General features: G+C 38.0%; 1 protein-coding gene across 4 annotated transcripts in view; it reads left to right on the top strand.

Annotated features, from left to right (window-relative positions):
* Positions 1-25,448, top strand: part of MAN1A1 (mannosidase alpha class 1A member 1) — a 162,613-nt gene that overhangs the window by 46,006 nt on the left and 91,159 nt on the right. For all 4 annotated transcript variants that reach the window (XM_008527151.2, XM_008527153.2, XM_008527152.2 and 1 more), the window contains exon 5: positions 10,118-10,198. In XM_008527151.2, the coding sequence (XP_008525373.2) occupies positions 10,118-10,198 (81 nt within the window). The remainder of the gene's footprint in view (positions 1-10,117; positions 10,199-25,448) is intronic.

Below are 25,448 nucleotides of genomic sequence, written 5' to 3'. Positions count from 1 at the left end.
ATGAGGTTGACAAAGAACTTGTTTTAAGAAGAGGAAGAGTGTTGGCCCTGTGTTTTTTAGTCGTTCACTTATCTTTGCATTACTGGTATTATTTTTAATCTGAGATTACTTTGCAGAAATCCTTGGAAGCCTCTGGTTAGCGTTCGATAATATCTGTAAATCCCCATAACTGGGCACGAGTAACATGCTGTATGGTGAGAACAGACAAAGGAAGAATATTTCCCTGCTGACTTCTCTGCTTTGAGGAGCTCTTGTTCTCACACAGACTGAGCGAGGACACCAGTGTCATTCATATTAAATATTAAAGATCAGTAAAACTGAGTCTTTTTCCCATCTCTTTGTATTAAAAACATGTATAAATTAAAAGTTTTAATATTTTGTGCCTACCCCTCTAATTAATTGCCATATATCCCACATTTTGGAGATCACTGCCTTAAAGGACAGGCAGATGAGTCTGTGTTTAATCTGTCTTATAATTGAATTCAGAATATAAAAGAGACAGTATTTCAATATAAAGAGACCTGGGAGATCAATGCGTTCAACTCTTTCATTTTAAAGATGAGAAAACAGGCCCAAGGAGCTGGTGATTTGCTCAAGGTTCCACAGCTATTTGACTGCAATGACCTGTAGGAGCTCTGATTTTACCAGTAGAACTGAGTATGAAAGACTAAGGCAGTGGGAGAAAAAGTTCTGTTCCTTTCTAAGGGTTTGTTCTCTCTTAATAATACTTTAGTAGTGCCTTGTTACTTACAATTACGGGCTTGTCTTTGCTCTGTATGGGAGAGAGAATGGATAGTATGTTCCCTCTCCCCACACCCCTCTTTTAGAAAGGGTGAGGGAATGAGAGCTGGATTCCTCCAAGATCTAATGATGGAGGCCGGGAAAGTAGACTTTAGTGATACTAGACCTGAATAGTGTTCGTGTCCCTCATCGATTCTTGCGTTGGTCTGTGATAATTACAGCCTTGCCGCCCCAATCCTCCCCAGATGCTGCCACAATTCTTTGCTTTCGTGACCAGTGATAGTCTGAGAAATTCTAGAATCATTTACTTAAAAGGACTAAGCATAAAGGCCTCTCAAGGTAACAGACAAGGTAACAGAAGGCAGTTGGCTGGCCTCAGACCATGACCAGGTGACATGCATGTGTTCCATGGACCGTGGGGACCTGTGAGGAAGCAGAGGGAATATCAGACTATGTAGAAGAGAAGAGGACATCCTTGGTTTCCTTTCTTATAAGATAAAGGGATTGAGCTATCACTCAGTGATTGCTGAGATACTGAACTTTAAAGTGTTTTTGTTCATTTAAAATTATATTTTTGTTTTCTATAGTATTTTATCCAATTAGTTGACAGACTTTTGTGTAAAATATCATTTTAGAGCCTTTATTGATAATCTTGGGCTATACCTTTAAAAATAATACTTGTAAAAATCATAGCCACAGGTCTCAAATATCTGTTTATTATACTATTCCTAATGTAAGAAGTCTTGAAACATATTGTTGCATTTCTCTTTTTGGGTATTGCCATATTTTCCTTTTTAAAAAATAGAAGCTTATCAATAACCTCCAAAGGATAGTGCTTCCCGTGTTAGAATTAGAAGCAAATATAAAATCAGGAAAGGCATAATAGTTTACTCTCCTAATCATTGCATTAGAAAGTTCTTCAGGGGCCTGCCCTGTGGCCAGGTGGTTAGGTTCATGTGCTCCGCCTCTGCAGCCCATGGTTTCACTAGTTCGGATCCTGAGCACGGATATGGTACTGCTCATCAGGCCATGCTGAGGCAGCATCCTACATGCCACAACTGGAACGACCCACAACTAAAAACACACAACTGCGTACTAGGGGGCTTTGGGGAGAAAAAGGAAAAATTAAAAAAATCTTAAGTTTTTCAGCTTACAGTTTTCTAGTTGGGTTTAATATGTCACGTATGAGACTTTGTCTTTTATTCATTCATTCTACCCAGAGATTCAAGTGATGTGTCAACAGTTACACAGTTTTCTTTCTGAAAACACTGAGAAAATTTTTTCCATTTATCTGAAAGAAGGATAAATTGGAAAAGCTTAAGCAAAGGCAGAGAAAACTTAATTTTATTTTTATAGGTAACATGCAGTATCATTCCAGCTTGGATAAATTATTGCTTGTTTTTAAATTAACACTTTTTCCTGATGAATATTTTAATTGATCTTGTGAGGGTATTGCAAAAAAAGCTAATGCATCCAAATTTATTACAAGGGAAAAATAAGAATGAAACAGAAATAAACACTATTGTTGAGAGTTGGTTTATCCTGTGGAGCTCCTGAGTATAAACAGATCTTACAGTCAAGAATAAATTTGTTTATATGTTTAATATTCACTTTGCATCACTTAAAGGTGTAAAGTAAATGTTTTTTATTGGTTTATACTGTCATTAACTAAAACTCATTTTCTTTTAATTAAGGCATAGCAGGTTGATTCAATTTGCATACTTGGTAGCACAAAGTTCAAATGGCTTTAATAACTGGCTTAAAATAAATCACTGGGATAATATGTAGGAATAAGGGCTTCCCAGGTGGAGCCTCATATTCAGATCAAGTATCTGTAGAGGCGCATAGAAGTGGGTGAAAACGCTAAGGGTAGACTCCAGTTGGTGAGTTCTCTGGATTTAATTCAAAGTAATCCTAGGACAAAGAATCTAAGACAGATCCTTGGTTATTCGTTATTCATTTATTAATCCATTCTTCTATTAATAATTTAATAAGTACCTTTTAAGGTACTTACCTTCGTGGAGCTTATAGCCTACCAGGAAAAGTAGTTAGAGTGCCTAGCTAGAGCTGAGTTTTCTGGGGAGGAAAGAAAGGAAAGAGGAAACTACTATTTAGAGTAATAAGACATACCAAGTATTATACTAGTGATTTTTTTCATAGATTATCTCGTTTAGTCTTTGTGAAAGGCATACAGGGTAAATGATATTTTCCCTATTTTCATAGACGACAAGGTGCTTAATTAATCTGCCCCAAAGCACGCAGCAAGTAAGAGCTTTGGTTTGAACCAGGTCTGCGTTAACTCAATGGCCCTGTTTTTATTGGAGAAGAAATGCGAAGAGTTGAGAAATATCTAGGCAGCCATGGAATTTGAGTCCTCCAAGGTCAGGCATGAAATCTTATTATCACAGTACTCATTAGACTGGATTGTTCCGTAGGTATTCAATAAATATTAATTAAATGAATAAGAAGTTAAGCTATCTTGTCCTCCTTCCCGACAGACTGTGCCAGAAGACAAGCTGACAGGGTACACGGGTAGCTGTATTGTGTCCTATTTTTATATAGTTAGAATGATCTGGAGTTCAAGTGCAACTGATCTACTTGTTTTTACCTAACCTATGTCCAGAATGGAGCTATGGTGGCTCCTGATATAGGAAGATCATTAACATAAGGAAGAATGATTAAGAGTTTCATATTTGGGCATTTCTAAATTCATTCTGAGCGTCCTCTTCCTTACTGTCACTTTAAAGAAGTCTTGATTACCTAGATCTTTACATGAGAAATATTGAAGACAATCTTCGGTAATGAACTTTATAGAATATGTGGAAATTTTCTCCAGATAACAATTTCTTATATAAAACTCCAGTAAAGCCCAAAGCTCTATTAAAATTGTCCTTAAAAAGCATTTTTCTTCATTGAGGTAAAGTAATATCTCCGTATGAGAGGCCACACTTTGAGAATGACAAATGGTAAATGATTAGCTTGCTCCAGACACTAACTAGCAACACACTGAGACCGTGGTCTTTGGCAGCACCTGGATTGTGCCTTTGATTGTAATGAACACCGTATGTTTTAGATAACAGAGATACTGATGGCGAAAGTGACTTTATTTTTCAGTTTAAAGATGAAGGCTGTTCTCTTATCCTCTTGAATGCCATCCTACTTTTCAGGAGAATAAGCTGTAGGGTTCCCTATCAGAAGGATGTAAATTGACCTCAAGAAGCAACTTTGGATCTTCTCAAATGCCTGAATGAGTGCTTGGCAGAGGTCCAGAGTTCCATGCCGTAGAGCATGAAAGAAGGAGTTTTTGTCTTAGTATTGCTCTTGTAAAAGATCTGTTTAGAGCAGCATTACATCCTGATGGGTGCAGATAACTAAGTTAATTATCCTGTTGTGTGGAGTTACTCAGTGTCCTCTACCTGAATGCTAATCAGTGCTGCCAAGGGTGATGGTTTGGGTTTTGGCCATACAAGGATGCTGAGCCGTTCTCTCCGACAGTGATTAGTGATAGATTGGACTACTGCCTGATGGCCCCCCTGGATGGGAAAACCAACCTGTTGACATAGGGAAGACAGTTATTTGCTTATCTTTGTGGCCCAGAGAACTTACACTTTGTTCTTCCCATGAGGTTTATCACGTTACTTAAATATGAAACTAAAAGCTGCTAGGATATAGGATACACTAAGTTACACTGTTTAATATTGCAATTTAATCTGTTAGGAGTTTTATATTTACTCTTAATCCTCAAAATGTTAATACAACACACACTTTGAAGTAGCATTTATAAAGAAAGTTGTCTGCTAAGCGTAAACATAGGCAAGGCTTACAGGCAGTTATCTGTCTGTAATCAGTGGTTTTGGAAAATCTCATGTTGTTTCCAACGTTTCTCAGTAAGATAAAGCATAGTTATTATGTATTACAGTAGCGGAGCAGTTGTTATTAAACATAGTTACTGCGTTGGCTTATAGTGGGGCAGCCAACGTTTTCATGCTTGCTTGCTTCTCGCTTATGTAAGTTCATTGAGAAGAACAGGAACAGAGAGTTTGGAGAAATAGCTAGTAAAGTAGTCTCTGGTTTCAGGCCTCAGAGAATTACCCTTTAAAAAAACTCTAAGAATTGAGATCAAGCACTTAAAATAGAATCAAAATATTTCTCAAAACGAAAGTTCTTTTCCAAGAGCTCTTTTTCAATATCAATCAGATCTATCATGCTGTGTGGAATCGTAAGATAAGAATTAGGGAGAATTCCTTACACTTGGTGCAAGTTTGATTCTAAATAATTATCATCAGGCTTGAAGGTGCAAAGAAACAATATATCTGTTCTTCAGAGGCAGCTTGCACCTCTGTAATTCCTCAAAGGAAACTGTGGCTGAATCCGTTCTAATAACCTAAATTTGTCATTCTAGTGCTCCAGCCCATTATTTCACTTACTGAAATATATTAAAATTTATCATTTTTATAGATGATTTTGGTGAATAATTTGTTTGTAAAAAAATACAAAATACAACCTAATAAATTTCTCTGGCTTGTTTAAAATGCTCTCTTGTCTAGTGGGAGGAGATTGGTCTTTCAGGCACTTGTTTTAAAACAGGAATTTTGAATTGTTCACTTTCCCTCTTGCTCAGATAGGCTTAGGTTCCTGTGCCCGTGAGCTCATGATCTGTGGATTTGAAGGAAGCCTTTCCCAGTAGAGAGAGAGAGCATAATGTTAAGGATTAGGGGGGGAAGACATACAAAATGGTTATTAAATTAAACTCTTTTTTTTCCATTTTAGCAATCTTTATCACTTTATCTCATAATTTTACATATAATATGTATAGTAACCAGAGGACAGAAATATTAAGGAAAAGGATAAACTTAAGGTGGAAATTATCCGTCTAAGACATCCAAGGCAATGTGAGAGATTAGTACTAAGGCCTAATTTTTCCATGATTTGTAATACTCACCTCTTGATTTTTTGTGTAAACTTAGTTATACCATGTATTTTATTAAATTTATATTTGAATCTGGCTTAGTGTGTTCTTTGATTTAAAGGCTATCAGTAGAGGAACGTTGAAATGAAAGAGAAGTTTTTCCAATCCAAATTTTTTGGTGTGTATGCCTTTAGCCAAAAATTTCCAATTTCCACTTGCTCATAAGTTGTGATATTAACTAACAGATGCATGCAATTTAAACAGAAGACTGGACCTACTTCTCAAACTGGCAGTCGCATGCAACTGTGTGCTAGAAGCCATAGAATACATGGGACATATTCCTGGAACGCAACCTTACTTAAAAATTTAAGAAAGTTATTTACTTTCAGACAAGCACAGATGAAGCAGACTGCAAAGTCTGCATTAATTGTTAGGAGGAATCACACAAGATTTTAGTGATACAGGCTGTTTGGGGCTCCCCTCCTTTACATACTGTCCTCCTCTTGCCCCAGCTCCTCTTCTCTCATTAGGATAAGTCACTGGAAAAGTTTTAGAACATCTTAAAAGACACTGCATGAGTATTAATAGGATGAATATGTTCATTTAAACTTAATATGATTATTTTAATAGAAATAGGAATCAGAAGTTTGTAAAAAAGGCCTAAAGCCCTCAGATTGTAGAAATTCACTTTTGAAAATCCAGATACCATATAAAGTATATCAAGCCCCAAGGGAAGTTTGGTCAAGATACTATATTTCAAAAGAGGATTTTTAGCCATTGAGAAATATGACTCCCATGAGGGTCAGAGAAGATGTATTGTTCTGCATTCTAGAATTTAGGATATTATGATTCTGGAGTTTCTGATTTTCCAGCGGCACTTAGTTTATTTAGGCTGAGCTGCTGTCCAGTGGAAATGGCGGCAGCTCTTTGTTGAATGTTTCGCCTGTGCCAGGCGTTGTGCACAGTGCTGTCCACTCACAGACTCACCGTGCCTTGTAAGGAATGTATTGTCTCTTTGTACAAATGAGAAAACCAAGACTCAGAGACAATAAGTGACTTGCCTAGGACCTTACAGTCAGCCAGCTTCCGAACCAGCCTTCCGTCCCAGGTCTTTCTGACTTTAGGGTAGTGTTTTTATCGTCTGCTGCCCCAGTATAGCCAACCAATTTGTTATGGTGGGAGAATTTTTATCTTGTTAGTCACTTTCATCTAAGGCTCTGTAAAGAATGAACCAAAAGTATCTAAATTTCAGTCTTCTGACCTAAAACATAATATAGCCCAGATTATTGAAGGAGCTCTCAAATTAAGCTTTCTAAATAGTTTAGATTTAACTTTGAAAAAAGGAAAGGGAAAAAAATTATATTTTGGGAATTCAAATGTAGTTCTGGTTTTCAAAAGAAGGAAGATATGATAACTGTTGAGTACTACTCATGGTGATGTGCCATCTCTGAGCAAGCTTTTTAGAGATGAGGACACTGCACTCACTGGGAACCTGCATAGATTCACTAACAAGCCAGATTTGCTTCTTGGACAGGCTCACTAGACTATTAGACCCATGAAATTCAAGACAAAACAACTAACACTGAGCATGCCACTTTGCAAGGTCATCTCTCAATATCTTACAGACAGAGCAAGATAAATAGAATTTAGATTCTAGAATACATTGCTGGATCAATAACTGGTTGAACAACTGTACCCAATAGGTGATTGATGTCTAGCTGAGGGTGTATTTCTGTAGTGTTTGACATGGCTCAGTCCTCTACCTTGTAATAATTTTTATCAAATGTCTATATAAAAGTCCTGATTATCCAAAATTTTTGTAGCAGGGAGAGAGAATGCATATCTAATGAACCCATAGCCAGAATAATAATATAAAATCATCTTAACAGGCTTCAATAGGCAGAAATGTGGAGGACTATTCTCAGGTTTAAAAACTGAAAAACAAGTGTAAATTGAGAGTGATATGATTTGAGAGTTTAAATTCATTAGATTTTATTATTAGACATTGTTACCTTTACACATAAGAAATATAGCTGTGTGAACCAAAATAAATGAATGGATTCACTTCCACTACTTATCAGTAATTCTGTGGAATATTAAAGCTTTTTTGTTGTTGTTAGTGCCATCAGGTCGATTCTGATTCCTAGTGACCCTGTGTGCAGCAGAATGGAACCCTGCCTGGTCTATTTGTGCCGTCTTCTCACCTTCCAGTTCAATATCAGACAATGCTCCGCTGCTATTCAAAGGGTTTTCATGGCCAATTTTTTCATTAGTGGGTGGCCAGGTCCTTCTTCCTAGTCTTAATCTGAAAGTTCCACTGAAACCTGTCCACCACGGGTGACCCTGCTGGTACTTGAAATACCAGTGATATAGCTTTCAGCATCACAGCAACGTGCAGCCACCACAGTATGACAACCGCCTGACAGACAGGGGGTCTGGTTGCCTGCCCAGGAAATGAACCCAGACTGTGGCAGTGAGAGCCCCAAATCTTAACCTACTAGACCATCTGGGCTGGCTATGAAAGCTTTTACCAATATTTGCATAATACTCATTCAGAGTGATACACCTCACAGATAAATTGCACCTGTATGGAATGCTTTTAACCAAATTATATTAGGTACATGTTACGAATTATGAAATACAACTAAATGAACTCATCAGAGAGTCTTATATTATGATGCTTTTGCCTAACTCCAGCCTAGTAATTCTCTCTCCTAAGTTTTCCTAATCTCTGTTTTGCAGGACATGTTTTGAAAAATTTTGTTAACTAAACGGTTACTTAGCTTTAATTGTTAGAGCCTTATGCCTTTTTAGACAGATCCTGTGGGAATTAAATGAAAATATCTCTCCTCCCCCCCCCCACGCCCCGGAATTGTGTTCTCCCACTAAAATGTAGGCTCCATGAGTTTGAGGACCTTGTTAGTCTTCATTGCCACGTTCCAAGAACCAAGTGTCTGGCACATAGCAGTTGCTTAATAAATGCTTGTTAAAGGGAATAATATCTCAGATGGTTTTGGTGAAGCACACCTACCAGATATTGACTCCATACATTACAGCTTGCTCTTAGCCCCTATGACTATCGGTGAATGGTTTGACGTTAGGCAAAAGTGAACAATTGCTGAGTAGGCCCAATGAACATGAAAACTAGCTAACTAAAGCTTGAAGTGTACCTTACATCTATTATAGGTTAGCTGTGGTAAATTACCAAGTAACAGAATGCAGAACAGATCCATTTAGTAGTCAGATGTTGTAAAATAATAAAAGTGTTGGCAATAATTACTAACTATATGCCATAATTATGTGACCATTAATAAAGAGATGGTGCATTATCACGTAAGGTGGTAGAGGAGTCAGGAGAGCAGAGCGTGGACCAGGAATCGGAGTACTCAAGTTCAAATCCTGATTCAACCATTTATTAGTTATCTGACTTTTAAAAAGTCACAGTAACCACTATAAATCTCAGTTTCTCAATTTGTAAAATGGACATAAAAACAGTAATTATTTCACAGAGTTGGTTTGAGGATTAAAAGACAGAGTCCATGTAAAGAGATTAGCGTAGGGACCGGCCCGGTGGCGCAGTGGTTAAGTTCGCACGTTCCGCTTCTCGGCGGCCCAGGGTTTTCTGGTTCAGATCCTGGGTGCAAACATGGCACTGCTTGGCAAGCCATGCTGTGGCAGGCGTCCCACATATAAAGTAGAGGAAGATGGGCACGGATGTTAGCTCAGGGCCAGGTTTCCTCAGCAAAAGAAGAGGAGGATTGGCAGTAGTTAGCTCAGGGCTAATCTTCCTCAAAAAAAAAAAAAAAAGAGATTAGCATAGGATCTGGCACATTTTAAGTAATAATAAAAGCAAACTATTATAAATGTAAATAAGAACTGTTTCAGCAGGGTACACCATGCATTATGGTTATCATCTCCTTTATGCAAAGATGACATTTCTTCTCAGAGAGATGTGACCATCCCAGGCCACAGGCAGAAAGTTGGGAGCCAGCACTAGAACCCAAGTCCCCCAGCTTCAACTCCTATTTGCATTCTAGCTGTGCTACTTTCACATGATGTGAGAAGAATGCCAGAATAATGTTGAACCACAAGCCAAAGAATAGAGGGTCTGGCAGACAAATGAATAAAATAAAAGAAGGACACAGAATTGGAAAATAATATGTCCTGGCCCTTTCGCCTGTGCACAAATAGAGAATACTGAGTGTTGTCGCTGCTGTTGAATAGAGGGAGGAAGTAACTTTATTTTATAAATATTTTTAGAATTGTGATTTTGATTCAAAATTATTTTATCTATTTGTGTATATTTTGATACTGTTAAAAGACTTTTCCCTCTTGTGCATAAATCTCTCTGGACAAGCATATAAGATTGAAGAAAATTTAAATGCTCAGTGCACTTGATCACGATGGTATTTTTCTCAATTGTATACTGTCATTTGTATATGAACTGCCTTTATTTTGTTTCCACAGAAAGCCGAAGTTTCTGTTTTTGAAGTAAATATACGCTTTGTTGGTGGACTACTCTCAGCGTACTATCTGTCTGGAGAAGAGGTGAGATGAAAAGTGACATATAAAATCTGAATTATAAAGTGTCTTAAAATTACATTTTTAGAGTAAAATATGCCTTTTGTGGTATCCGTTAAATTGCATAGTTTGATGGGCCTCTAGCATATCATGAATTTCATATAATATGTACTAATTAAATGAGCACACTGGGAAGGTTTGGCAGGACATGTCAGGAAATGTTAAGCAATGCCTTTAAAAAAGCCTTGTTCCATTATGTTATGTATGGTCTGGTTACAATTACAAATTATGTGTGCCGTTGGACAAATTAAAGAGGTTTAGTGTAGTGGCAGGCTTGTGGATGAATCTTTTCTTTAAAAATTATTTTAATGTTAGTATACTGTTGGCTTAATAAAAACTTTTTAAAGTGAAGAAAGCTTGGCAGGTAAGATATAAAAATTACAGTATTTGAGAAATTGGGGGGCTAAGGGAGAAACTCACTTTCACTGAGGACCCAGTGAGAAGCGATGTAGGCCAGTGTCCCTGTGTACAGCGCTGCAGAGCTCTTCCTGGGGGAGGCTCAGTTAATTATCTGCTGCTCAGAACGAAGCAGGAATTTTTAATTGAGCTGCCTTTTATTGATAGATCTAGAAAGGATTTTTGTATCATACTCATAAAGAGTACAGAGGCTATTTTCTTGAAAGGTTTTGGACAACCTTATGAATAACCTAAATGTTCACTAAGAGTTTTTGGAATGGACCTCACCTTTAATGTTGACAGTGTTAAGAGCTCATGTCAAAGAAAAAGAGTCTCCTGTTTCAATTGCATGTCAATCAGGTTTGTGTTAGCCTCAGCATTCTGGCTGGGGGAAGAGTGGATCTTGCCTAGTGTAGTATTTCATGTATTTCTATGCTCCTTCGAAAAGATTTAAGCAGAGCAATAAATGTTTAATGAGAAAAGCTGCTTTAGCATTGTTCCTGTCTCTCAGGTACTTTTCTAGCCATCACAAAACAGCCCACATAATCTTGACATTCTCTCTCTCTCTCTTGATTTTATTTTACTATAGAGATATCGAAGTATATAGATGGCTTCTATATTCACCTCTATCTGTCCTGTTTAAGTGTTAAATTCTGTTCTTCATTGTGGACGTTGTCACCTTCTCAGCCAGAGTAGTGAGACCTTCTGGTACATTACACTTCTCTTTCCCCTTTTCCAGTCCCAATCATTTCACTTGTTTGGTTTGGTTTAGGGTGTTCTAAGCATTAAGCCAGGGAATTTATATTTCTAGAAAGTTATGTGTAAAATTAACTGATGTTATTTTAGTTAACAAGTTTCTGCTTTTAGAGTACTTGTCTTAGAGTATCCAAGCCCTGGGTGTTCTCATTGTTTTTGACGTGGCATACTTAGGAAGACCTTGGTTTTAACTTCTTCGTCATGTATGTGGAGGTGAGACCATTTGGACGAAACAAAGATTGCGTCCTTCTATAGCTGGGCTCAAATAGGACAAGCCAGCATACAAAGGAAAAATACGTATTTCTTCTAAATATGCGTTATATTTAATTAGGATACTTTTTAACTCATAACAATGTCTTATATACATATATTTGTTTCTGTATATGTGTATACTTATTATAGACATATATGTTTGTACACTATATGAATATAATACCCTAGATATTACAGTTTGCCTATAGATGATAATCAGTTGCCTAAGACCTTGTAAGGGTATTTTTTTATTCTATACTTAGCTAACTTTAGTAAACAAAGGACTACAAAGAACACTACTATTGAATATAATTATTTGTTTAGTATGTTTGCTTTGTCCTTATCCCTGTGCAAAACATGGTTTTTGTTATATCTAGATTTTCTATATGTTATTTCTATGATAAAAATTATTTAAAGTATTTCCTGTCTTATATATTTTTCTACTTGTATGGAATTTTAGTTCATAAAGATTCACCTTCTCGGCATAATTTTTGCTTAACTATTCCCCAAATGTTGGACAGTTGGGTTATTACCAGTATTGCTGTATTTTGAATAATATAGCTATAGTCAGCCAATAAACATTTGTTCTCTAAAGTGGGGTTGCGAGGTAAGAAGTGATTAGTAGTGCTAGACTACATTAACATCATCTCCTGTTTCTTCCTCCCAGTTACCCCATTGCTGACAAGTGGCTTTCATTTGACCAGTACACTCAGGGGAATTGGCTATCAGGAATGTGATCAAGGAAAATTATTTTACACCAAGTCTCTGCTTGAGCCATTTGTCTCCATATCAAAATGAAAAGTGGAGCATTCATTTAATAGAAAGAACATCAACATGACCAAATGATGAATTGGTTGGTTTCAGATTGTTGATAAAGTTCTATACTACACACTTTTATGTAGATCAAGGTATTTACTAAGATAGTCCAGGAAAATTTATCTTCCTAAATTATCTCATAGAGAGGCTAAGAATCACCATAATTCAACATTCTCATTTCATCGCTGAGGCTCAGAAGTGTTTTGAGAACATCTTACATAAGCTTGGCTCTTAAATTTATATTGTAAAAATCAAAGAGAAAGTATTACTGATTTATGATCCATGCTTCAGCAAAATTACAATTAGAAACACTGAACAATAGTCAAGAATGCCAATGGTACTCTAAACCTGCCAGAAAAACAATAAAACCATGAAATACCCATTGATAAATATTTTGATTACAGGGACATATTCAAAAACTTAAAATTTTCTACTGCAGTTAAAATATTTTGCAGTACCATTACAAAAAAAAAAGTCAAGCCACAAGATTTTCAGAATCTATATGAGAAATGCAAACAGCCGCAAGTATGGCAAACAGATAGGATTGAGATAAGATGAATGCTAACTAGGGATGATCAGTATTAAAAACAAATAAAAGGGATAACATTGCTCTAAGTTCAAGGGAAACCAGAGTCTTCACTGGAGAGAGTAAATAGCAGCAACTAGAATATCATTACCCAAAATATGTTCTACAGATCACTAGTTTCTATAGATATGGCAGGATAAATCTGTATCTGCATACATACTAAAAATAAATTCGTAAAAGGCTACATCCTATATTCTTTCTTAGAAATTCACAGTGCACAGAAAAAGAAACTGATTTAGTTTTATTTATCCCTGTGTTTTCTTCACTTACTTACCTATAACCCCCCCTCTGTTTTTTTATAAACCTGTTTTTCTGTAACCTTTGCTAATACTGAGATATAAGTGTTGTTTCCCAGGACAAATTTTGGGAAACACCACCGTGGAATAAGAGTAACTGAAGCAAAAATGATATTGAAAATTTGCAAATGCAAAACAAGACATTATAAGAGAAGATGATATGTGTAGAAAATAGTATGTATTTATTTTACAACAGAAACCAATAGCTATATTGAGCAGAAAGTGAATTTAATAAGACATAGTAATGCCACAGAATCAGAGAGAAGGCTGAAGAACAAGTTGAACTGATGGTCTCAAGTTGCCACAGAGGATCTCTATGGCCTGAAGATCACCCTGGACATCCTAGAATTAATAAACATACTCTATTTTTTTCTACCCTTATCAAGACACAAAGTCCCAGGAGAAAGAGGTCAGTTGGCAGTTTTGGTTACAAGTGGCCCCTTGGGGATCTTGGGGAATGAAAGAGAGGATATGATAGGCGTCTTCCACAGGGTTTGAGTTCAGTATCTCATGGAGACTGAGTATAGATAATTCCTGAACAGGATATCAAAACCCTATTGAAAAGGTGGGGAGAATAGATGTTTGGGAGCCAAAAAAAAAGATGTAATTCCACTATGGTGACTAAGGATGTCAGAGGAAATAGACAAATCATGTGGAAACTGATAATTTAATGATATACTTGAAAAAACTTTTCCTCATTTGAAAAACTACTTTATTCTGTAAGTTAGGAGAGAACATTTAGAACTACCAAGGTGTTTAATCCTCAAAGGAAACATTTGACTAGTATGTTTTAAGTATGTGAGCTAGAAAAACAAAAAGCCAATTCCTAGAAGCTAAAGAGATTGAGGAACTAGCTTTCAATGAAAAAAGAAAATGAGGATATCTGATCCAAATAAATAGATATAGATATATATGTATATGTTATATATATCTCTAGTGAAGATATATATATATATATAATATTTGTTGGATATATGTAATAGATTGTTTTTTTTGAGGAAGATTAGCCCTGAGCTAACTGCTGCCCATCCTGCTCTTTTTTTTTTTTTTCGAGGAAGATTAGCTCTGAGCTAACCACTGCCAATCCTCCTCTTTTTTTGCTGAGGAAGACTGGCCCTGAGCTAACATCCATGCCCATCTTCCTCTACTTTATATGTGGGACGCCTACCACAGCATGGCTTTTGCCAAGCGGTGCCATGTCCGCACCTAGGATCCAAACCGGCGAACCCAAGGCTGCCAAGAAGCGGAATATGCAAACTTAACCACTGCGCCACCGGGCCAGCCCATCCTCTTCTTTTTGCTGAGGAAGACTGGCCCTGAGCTAACATTCGTGCCCATCTTCCTCTGCTTTATATGTGGGACGCCTGCCACAGCATGGCTTGCCAAGTGGTGCCACGTGCACACCCTGGATCCAAACCAGCAAACCTCGGGCTGCCAAAGTGGAAGGTGCACACTTAACCACTGCACCACCAGGTCAGCCCCTGTAATAGATTCTTATATTAGATCAGTTTACTCTGCTGAGATAGCCTTCATTTTGAAGACAGCAGAAGTTTTCCCCAGATTAACCTTAAGAAATCCATTGCTTCAGATACCAGTACAAAAGATTGCTGAAGAACTTACTAAAAAAGAGAAGTAGCTAATACCACTCAGTTTAAGAATATCAAGGGGAAGACAGAAAAAGGAGATTGGATTCTAGAGTGGGGAGGAGAGAATTGAGAATGTGAGTTTAGTGGTGGAAAGATCTATTTTTTTTCATAAGAGGATTCACACACTGGGGGGTTTAGAGGGCTAGAGATTAATTTTATAGAGTTTGTTTAGTGATGGATAATCATAAAAGTGTTTAGAAATCCCTTAGAAAATTAGGATGCGTTATGGAATTACCTTTCAAACTCAGTGTCTGCCGCAGTCTGCTAAAGAGAGAAAGTCATCTCCCAGGCCATCCGTCTCCTGCCTCATTCTGCAAAGAAATTAAAATGACTTACAGAAAATGTGCATAATACGCACAGGGCTGTGGAAAACAGGTAATAAAGTCAGAGAATATTAAAGCCACAGGTAAGATTAACAAACAGCTGGTACAGCAACTAGGCTTTTGGCAGAAATTTGTCTTCAGGTTTCCTAGTGACCAGAGCAAAAAAAGGAGGGGAGAATTAACAGTATTTCAGGTTTTCTGTTTTTATGAACAGTAAAAATTTGATAACACAAAATAACCCACATATAATATTACCTGTATACATACTAAAGTTTCCATAAAACGTGGAACTATCTAGTATAAACAACAAATAAACAACAATACACTTGGATCCACAAGAAATACATTAGCACCCCTCTCCCCAAATCCTACCTAAATTGTAACAGTTGGCCTCAGATTTATCCTGTTCTCTCAAATATATGAAAGGTAGTTTAATTATGGTCTCTAATAAAGTTGATTCGAATCTAGAAAGCAGAGACATCAACAGAAGGCATAATTGAAAGAAAATGACAGAAATTTTAAAAAAAAAATCACAGTACCTCAAGATCAAAATATAATATATTAAGCCTATACAATGAATAAATAACAGATTTGAGCAAGGCAATTAAAAGAGAGACTTGGAATAATAGCACAATGAAACAGAAAATTTACTTAATCAAATTCTTGACCAATATTTACTGTGTTACAGACAATGAGAATTTTTCCGTAAAATACCTATACAATGCCACAATCAGAATATAACATTGGATCGGCCGGCCCAGTGGTGCAACGGTTAAGTTTGCATGTTCTGCTTCAGCTGCCTGGGGTTCACCGGTTCGGATCCCAGGTGCAGACCTGTGCACTGCTTGTCAAGCCATGCTGTGGCAGGCATCCCACATATAAAGTAGAGGAAGATGGGCATGGATGTTAGCTCAGGGCCAATCTTCCTCAGCAAAAAGAGGAGGATTGGCAGCAGATGTTATCTCAGGGCTAATCTTCCTCAAAAAAAAATATATGTATATAAGATTGGAAACATATGATACACATATTTAAAATGGTGAAACCACATGAAAATTTTAAAATAATCTCTTAAATAGCTAGATCAGAGAATGAATCTATAATATTAAAATGGCTATTTAACAAACAACCAAAGTATAATCATCCCTTTAAATTCTGTGGAAAATGGCCAAAGTTGTACTAGAGAAATACATAGTTCTAAATGTCTATATTGTAAAAAAATTACTATATGAGTAACTAAGTCTATATTTTATTAATTAGAAAAAAGAAAATAGAAATAAGAAAAGTTAGAATATAAGTAGATTTTAAAATGAGGAAAAAGGCTGGACTTACAGAGCTTCTTCTCCCTCCTGCTCATCAGTATTCTCACTGAGAAGAGTTTTCTGAGAAAGAATGTGGTAACAGGAAGAGCCATGTTATTCATCTGTTAAGCAACAGAGCTGTTTGATGAGGGTGAGTTTGAGGGGTGCCCTCAGCAGGAAGGCTCTCACAGGTGTGTGTTGGCAAAGTGGCGTGTTGACATGGTGGTGGTCAGGATGGGAGTGACCCAGATAAAGCAGTGAGGGATGTGTCCACAGACACAGTCACGCCTTGGGAGAGCTGAGTATCTCCTCAGTAGGTGTTGGTTGTGTTCCTGTCACATGCTGGACACTCTTCTTTGCTGTGAGATATTCTTGAGAACAGAATCCCCTCAAATCCCTGCACTTGTGGAGCTTATCTTTTAGTGAGGAAATGTAACTCTCATAAACCAAAACTGGGAAGAAACAGACCTGTAAGAAAAAAAGGTGTGTGCTTTGGTTAGTTTTAGCTTTGGTGTGACAGGACAGTTACGCAGGCCGAAAACTGACTCAGAGATGTCTGTCTGACCTGACCCTTATACTTCCAGCATCTTCCCTCCTCCCTCAGTTCTCCACTTGAACACTAAATAAAGGTGTAATCGTGTCACACAGCCCTTCTTGCAAACCTCCACCAGTCCCTGTGGCCTTAAAAGTTGAGTCTCTTTGATGTGGTGTACAGAGCCTTCATCATCTGGCCTGAGCTCACCTCTTCTGGTTTTGTTCATTACCCCTCTCACACACCTTCTCTCCAACTACGATGGGCTTTTTCCCCCCAAATGCCCTAAGCACATCTGTGTGCTTTTTATATCCACATTCCCTCCACCAAGAATGGCTTTCACCTTGCTCCTTCCACCTGCCCCCAACCCAGACATGCCCCTCAGTGAGACCCTCCCTGACTGTACTGCCCACACCACCCCCACTCCTGCTAGGCGGAGTCAGGCACTTCCTTCATTGCGTTCTCTGCATATGCTACTTTTACAGCTTGTCATTTATGGGTCTCTGCGTCGTCTTACCTCCTCACCCCCTTTTCCCCAGTAGAATTTGTACAACTCAAAAAAAGGAGTAAGTTTCCACTGTTTTTATATCCCATTGCTTAGCCCTGTGTGCCTAGCGCTAGAAAATGTTTAGTAAATGATTGTTGACTAAACCTTTATTAGATTGTCTGTGGCCTTTATTTTTTAAAACCCCAACAGAAAATTCTTCCAATAGCTTTTCAAATAAAACCTGTACATTGATAACATAAATAAGCAGTTGGCCCTGAAGGCTTGAGGTAGAAGATGGAGAGGGAGAAAATATTACGTAATAAGGGGATTGAAAATATGCCTGATCTCTAACCCCCTGTATAAGCCCCTGCAACTCCACCCCACTCCCCACCTCCACCCCCTCTCCCCACCTCCACCCCCTCTCCCCACCTCCACCCCACTCCCCACCTCCACCCCATCTCCCCTCCTCAACCCCCTCTGCCCACCTCCACCCCCTCTCCCCACCTCCACCCCCTCTCCCCACCTCCACCCCCTCTCCCAACCCCAGCAGAACAGCTTCCTTTTTATCTGTTCTATAGGTGCTAGTTCTCTAAAGAGAAAGTTTTGACCACCGGTGAGCTAGAGACTATATCTAAACTTAAATCATAACTAAATATGGCAGATTACTTATTGTGGACCTTTTAAATAGAATTAACGTTAGTTAGAGCATTTTCTGAAATTTTAGACCTAAGATGAAATTATAAAAGGTAAATGTGAGAGAAGTTCTACAACATATGTTTCTTTAATTTGAGGAAACTATCCAGCTAAAACATTCTAAACCATTTAATGACACATTTATGGTAATTTCCTGGAAAGGAACAATTTTAATCATATTTGTTAAATGGTATTGACTGTGTCCTAATGTATTTGTCCCTATGATTTCTTAGAGGTTTAGATCCATCCGTCCATAGACTTTATTAATTTACTATTAGCATTCATTATTGAAATTTTTATGAATATAATATTCTGAATAGCTATTTTCACTTAAAAGGTTTAATTTAGTAAAACATGATATTAGAGATAAGTAATTTTGCTTATATTTGTGATTAAATTTCCATGGTTAATGAGTTAACAGCTGTCACATATTGAATATTTCGTTGTGATTGGAAGTTTAATTTGTACTTTAAAGGGGACCTAGGAGTGTATGGAATTGATTCTAAAATAATATACATTTTAGTCAAATGAAATTACTATCTTTCTTGGTCCTGGAGTGAATTACAGAAATCATACCAACTTCTTAACTCAGGTTTGTTATATGCATCTCTCTCTATATAAACCTTTATCCTGTATTTGAAAGTGTTTTCAAAAGCACGGAAGTTTTATCAGCTATAAGAACTTTGTCTCAGCAATTCATAAAAGTCGTTCTACAGTTTACTAATAATTCCAACTCCTAAATTTATTCATGCTCATGTATAAATGGCAGAAGCTGGTCTAGCGTTCCATCTGGTTGATAGAGATGGTAGACCAAACAAGAGCGTTTGGTGCCGAAAGGAAAGAGAAAGTCAGAAAATTAATTTGTTTCTTAATGAAATATTTGTCTCCCTTTTAGTTCAGCACAGCCCTTTGCCCATCGTTGGCAGACTGCAGATTCACGTCAGTGAGAAGAGACCTAGGTTATGATGCAGTAATAACCTCAAAATCTCAGTGGTTTAAAACAATGTACTCGGCACAATCTGTATTCTGCCAGAGTCACATGCTCTGCCCATGACTCTGCTTCTCATCATCGGCCCTCCAGAGCCCAGACCAATAGGTCTTTTCCAGCCATCTGGGTTATTTCCAGCTGCCAAGGCAGGACTTGGGGTTAGGGGGAAGAGGGTGGCAAAAGAGGACCTGCAAAATCACACACTGGCTTTTAACGCGTCTATTGGAAAGGCATCTGTTCGTTCAGCTCACATCTCATTGGCCAGAGCAAGTCACATGGCCACTGTAACTTAAAGGGTTGGGGGAAGGGATGCAGTGTTACCAGCATATGTCCAGGAGGAAAATTTCATGAACAACGTTAATGACTGCCATAGTGTCCACCGACGTGGGTTAAACTGTATAGCTTTCTCCACTGCCAAGAGTAGCAGAAGATAGGAATTTGTGAGAAGAGAGAACTTCCTCAAGGCTTCCCAAGCTGGAATCAGTCTGGAAGGAAAAGCCTTCCACCCTGTGGCACCCAGATAGTAAGTGGAGAGTCATGCCCTGGCACAGGAATACATGTCTTCACTAACTTTTCCAATAGAAGGCTACTCCTCCAGCACTTGTCTACAAAGTTTCTGCTTCCCCAAGAAGTATCTTCTCCTTTAAGCTTCTCCCCTTGCCTTCCAAATTTCAGACAGTAAAGTTGACAAACAGATGCAAACCACCTTATAAAAAAGGAATGCCAGGGGCTGGCCCTGTGGCATAGTGCTTAAGTCCACACACTCCGTGTCGGTGGCCCAGGGTTCACGGGCCAGATCCCAGGCTCAGACCTACACATCACTCATCAAGCCATGCTGTGGCAGTGCCCCACATACAAAGAAGAGGAAGATTGGCACAGATGTTAGCTCAGGGCCAATCTTCCTCACTTAAAAGAAAAGGGGGGTGTCTGGCACCACCATGGCAGTTGTCTGATTGCAGGGGCCAGTCATTGCTCTTTGGCAGCACCCTACTGTGTTGACCCAACATCAAGAATTTGGTGCTTTTCCTTTGACCACTTTCTCTTTAAGTGTTCCCTAGGCAAGTCACTTCTCATTCTACAAAAGCCTAATGAAAGAGATGAGGTAATATGTTTATATTTAGATTTATGTTGAATCATTTCATAATTCACACTCTGTTAAAACCAACACTTCAAATCATTTTTATTGCCTGAATCATATTGACGTGGATTTCTAATACTAGATTTGTGTGTGTGTTTTAAACAGAAGTTGTATTTTTCCAGGAATATTCCCATGTATTCATTCTCTTTGAAATTGTGGTGTCCTTTAGAAGGGTTTCATGAGGGAGCTATAACAGGGAATTTAAAATTTAATAGGGCTGGTAGAAAATTCCTCAGAATTGTGATAATTTACCATCTGGTGAGTTTATTTATTTCGTGAGTCAGCAGATGCTTATTGAATACCTGCTTTGAGGCACCACACTTGGTGCTGCAGAAACAATGAACAACAGATACACAGTCCCCGCTGGCAAATGTTAATTCATTAGGTTTCACAACAACCCTATAAAGTAGGAGTAGGTATTATATTTATCTTAATTTTATGGAGGAAAAAACAGCAGCAAGAGTTAAGTAAGTTGCCTAAGGGCATGCAAACTGGCAGAGCTGGGCTTGAAACTTGGGCATTCTGGCCACAAGACACTGAGTAACAGCTAGACATGAGGCATCTCAAACACAGAATATAGATGTACGCCGTAGGCCTGAACTCATGAGTCATCAACAGCTAAATGATACTTGAAGGGATAGAAGGGCATGGGGCTGCCCAGAGCATAGATAGACTGAGAAAAGAGGGCCTTAAGTTTTAGGCATTGGTGGAGAGAAGGAGCCAGAAAAGGAGACTGAGAAGTGGTGGTCCCAGAAGTAGGAGGACAACCAGTAGAATGTGATTATCACAGAAGCCAAGGGAAATACAGCGTTTTGGAAAATGAAGGGGTATTCAGTTGTGTCAAAGGCTGCTGGTAGAGCAGGTTGTATAAGGACTGAAAAGTGTCTTTGGGATGTAGGAATGTGGAGGCCACGGATGACTTTACTGAGAGTATTTTTGGTAGGGTATTAGCTTAGAATCCAAATTGGGTTTTTTTGTTTGTTTTTTGTGAGGAAGTTTCACCCCAAGCTAAAATCTGTTTCTAATCCTCCCCCTTTTTTTGCTTGAGAAAGATTAGCCCTGAGCTAATGTCTGGCCAGTCTTCCTCTATTTTGTACGTGGGATGCCTCCACAGCACGGCTAATGAGTGGAATAGGTCCTCACCTGGGATCCAAACCCGTGAACCTGGGCCACTGAAATGGAGCATGTGGAACTTTAACCACTTGGCAATGGGGCTAGCCCCCCAAATTACTTTTGATTGAAGAGAAGGTCTTTAAGAAAGTGGAGGAGGGTGGGATTCAGAGGACAGATGGCCTCAGAGAGTGTCCTTCCTTCATTGTAGTATGAGAGAGTGGAGGAGAAAATGGCCACATATGTCGGTGATTTGGTAGATGTGATGGAGATATGAGATAATTACCATTTCATGCTTCCTGTTAACTATATGAAGTAGAAAACAAAGGCATCTGCTGAGACTCAGCAGGAGAAAGCAGACATTTGAGATGCATGTGTATAATTTAAAATTGTCATTATAGAGAGGATTGATTAGAAAAACATGGTAGAGTTTCTGGACAGTGTCTAGGTTGGTGGCCATGAATTGATGGTGGCATCAGTGCTCCCAGGTGTATGATATTTCTTTCTCCAGCAGTGTTCAGCAGTTCAGATACAAGCATGGAGAAGGTAGTTGGTTGGTTTTAGTTGTGTTTTGCTAGCCAGATGTAACAGAGACAAAGAAATGCGTGGATTCTAAGATACTGGCAAAAATTTTGTTGAAATTGTAGACCATGAAGTCCAAGATGAGTATAAAACAGTAAGAAGAAAAGCAGGTGAATGATGGTTAGAAAGAAAATGGACTGGTTAACTTGCCTGAAGTTCAGCTGAAGTAGAAAATGAGTAGTAGCCGTAATTTAGCAGGTGACTGGAAGCTCTGAAAGGTAAGACTATGGAGTTGGATGCATGAATAAGATACTTAAAAATTGGGGCAGTTTTGAGTGAGGTCATAATCCAGAATAACATCATGAGACTGAGAGGTTAAGGAGGGATTTGTCAGACTCTATCTGCATGGCTGACTAGGCAATACATTTTAATTGAAAAAATATAATGTAAAAATTGGTCTTTGAAAAAAACCACCAAGCATCAGTGAACTTATTTTTAAATTTGCTAAGATATAAACACTGTTTACATAATATTCATAAATCTGTATGAAAATAGGTACTGAGAAAAGTCACTGCTTAAACAAAAAAGAGAAAGAGTCACGCAATATGAAATTTAAGTATAAGATTATTGGACAAACATTCACGACTCTAGAGCCTTAAGACGTTAGCACAGATGATTAGAGTTGGCACTGGAAATGGAAACAGAACGCATATTAGCTGATTAGTTGGATTTAATGCAGCTATACCTATGCAGAGCTGTTTCTTTTAAACTGTAACTAAATGAAATTTTACCTGTGATAAATGTAGTAAATTTGATCATAGTGATGTGAATTTATTTTGGATTTTTAAAAAAATTGTCTTATCTAGTGTATGAAACTATCATTTGATTTACAAAAATTTGCTTTCATTAAAATTTTTATGGTTTGATAATTAGGTACTATCTTAGTCCATTGGGGTGGCTATAACAGAATAGCATTGACTGGATAGCTTATAAACAACATTTATATCTCCAAATTCTGGAGACTGAGAAGTCCAAGATCAAGGCTCTAGAACATGCAGTGTGTGTTGAGAACGAACTTCCAGGTTCACAGACAGGCATCTTCTCCATATGTTCTCACATGATCAGAAGGATGACGGAGCTTTCTGGGGTCTCTTTTATAAGGCCACTAATCCCATTCACGAGGGCTCCATCCTCTTGACCAATCAACTCCCATGGCCCTACCTACAAATACCATCACATTGGGGATTAGGAGTTAACATAGGAATTTTGGGGGGACACAAACATTCAGTTAGTAGCAGGTGCCTTCTAAAGTAAGTCCTCTAAAGATTTCATTTACAGTGCTTTCTTATGTTCACTTTTTTATGATGTCAATTGATAGTTTGTGTGTTTCTGTTAAATTTTTTTCTTTAAAAGATCTGAGAAAATATTTCATCGACAAATCTTAGGGTTAACCATTCTAGTAACTGAATCCTTTTCTGTTACTTTATGAAGTGCACCTCCAAGAGAGATCTGCTGATATGTCTGAATATGCCACGATTAATTTTGCATTTGAAAGTGTACAGTTCATCCTATAATTTAACTGAAAATTCTTTTACCTTGATCGTAAAATAAACCTAAGCCTTGAGGCTAATGTTTGTTTTTAACTTAATGATCTTCAATTTTATTTGCGGTATCCACTTCCTCTAAAGCAGTACAAATAGTGATTAATTCTAGGGTCCTGCAAAGTGAGGACATCCAAGGGCTTTAATGGTATAGGCATAGAGTGCAAGAATTTTTTCACAGCTCTTTTTTGTTTTGTTTTTCATTCCTCTTGTTGGGTAGAAGGTTAGAATTAGAGCAGATACGCAGAAGAAAATGTCACCTTTGTCTTACAGGTACCATTTGATTGTTGCATTTACTTCTTTAATCTTGTTTTAACAGATTTTTAAAGTTCTTGATGTAATAATAGCCACAATTGTTCTAATTTGCAAATCACTGCTAACTTCCATGTTTCAATTCTTATGGCTAACTTGGTCTTATGATTATTAAACAGTGGCTCCCTACTTTAGTCTTCTCTCATGAATTTCCTCTAGTCAGGTAGAAAGTACACTTATTATTCAATTTTGGCCTAACTATTATTTCAGATAACACCTATAACAGTTATGTTGAGTTTCTGCTATCTAATCTTTTTGACTATCTATTACTGTCTAATGCTTTATGACTAAGCTTAAACTAATACTAACCAACCCGGAGTTTAACGCTGAAGAATTAGTTATAGTGGACCTTAACGCTCTATCATCTCGTCATGTGTGCAATTATTAACATGTTTAGTTGTTCATGATTCATAGCTTTATTCAGCAAATATTATGTGCCATCTATTAATACTTTGAGCATCTATTACATGCCAAGTGGTGTTCTTGTCTCTGGAGGATTCAGTGATAAACAGATTCAACAGAACGCCTGCTCTCATGAAATGTACATGCTAGTAAGATAAAATGTTAAATAAGTTCACAGGATAATCTCAGAAACCAGTAAGTGCTGTGAAGGAAATACATAATCGTTTGATAGAGTGATAGAGAGAAGGGTAGGAAGATGAAGACCACTTTAGGTGGAACTGGAGCCAAGATCTGAATGACATCATTGAAGATTTGGAGAAAATAACATTCTGAACAGAGGAACTCAAGAGTTGAGTTCATGGTAGATTTCTCTTTGGGAGAAAGAGGAGGGGAAGTGGAGGAAGAAAACAGCAGTGGTGATAATGGTGATACTAAGACCATTTTAAAAATTTTTATTCATTTTTATTTATTTATTTTGATGAGGAAGATTGCCCTGAGCTAACATCTGCTGCCAATCCTCCTCTTTTTGCTGAGGAAGACTATCCCTGAGCTAACATCCGTGCCCATCTTCCTCTACTTTATATGTGGGATGCCTACCACAGCGTGGCTTCATAAGGAGCATGTGGGTCCACGCCCGGGATCCAAACCTGTGAACCCCAGGCTGCCAAAGCAGAGTGTGAGAACTTAATCACTACGCTACCAGGCCGGCCCCTAAGACCGTTATTTGAGGGTTTATTGTATGCCAGGTATACAGTATCAGTACTGGGGAAATTGCATAATCTCCCTGTTGTAGATATAATGAAGCTCTATGCAGCAGATTCCTGAGACACACAGGAAGTGACAGAACTGGGATTAGACCCTGCTTTGTCTGCACCATGACCCTGCCCACATATTATTCCCAAACCAGTTACCACGGTTAGTACCACAATCTTTCTTTCTTATTTACTTGCTCATCAGTTTGACAGCTAAACCTCATATAATGAGCTAGCAGCAATCTTCTATAACCCGTGAAACCTTCCACTTCCGGATCAACAAAGAATAATTAACATATGGTTTTTAACTC

Source organism: Equus przewalskii, chromosome 9 (assembly GCF_037783145.1).
Source record: "Equus przewalskii isolate Varuska chromosome 9, EquPr2, whole genome shotgun sequence".
NCBI lineage: Eukaryota > Metazoa > Chordata > Mammalia > Perissodactyla > Equidae > Equus > Equus przewalskii.
The sequence above is the reverse complement of the archived record's forward strand: the minus strand, read 5'-3'. Positions and strand labels throughout refer to the sequence as shown.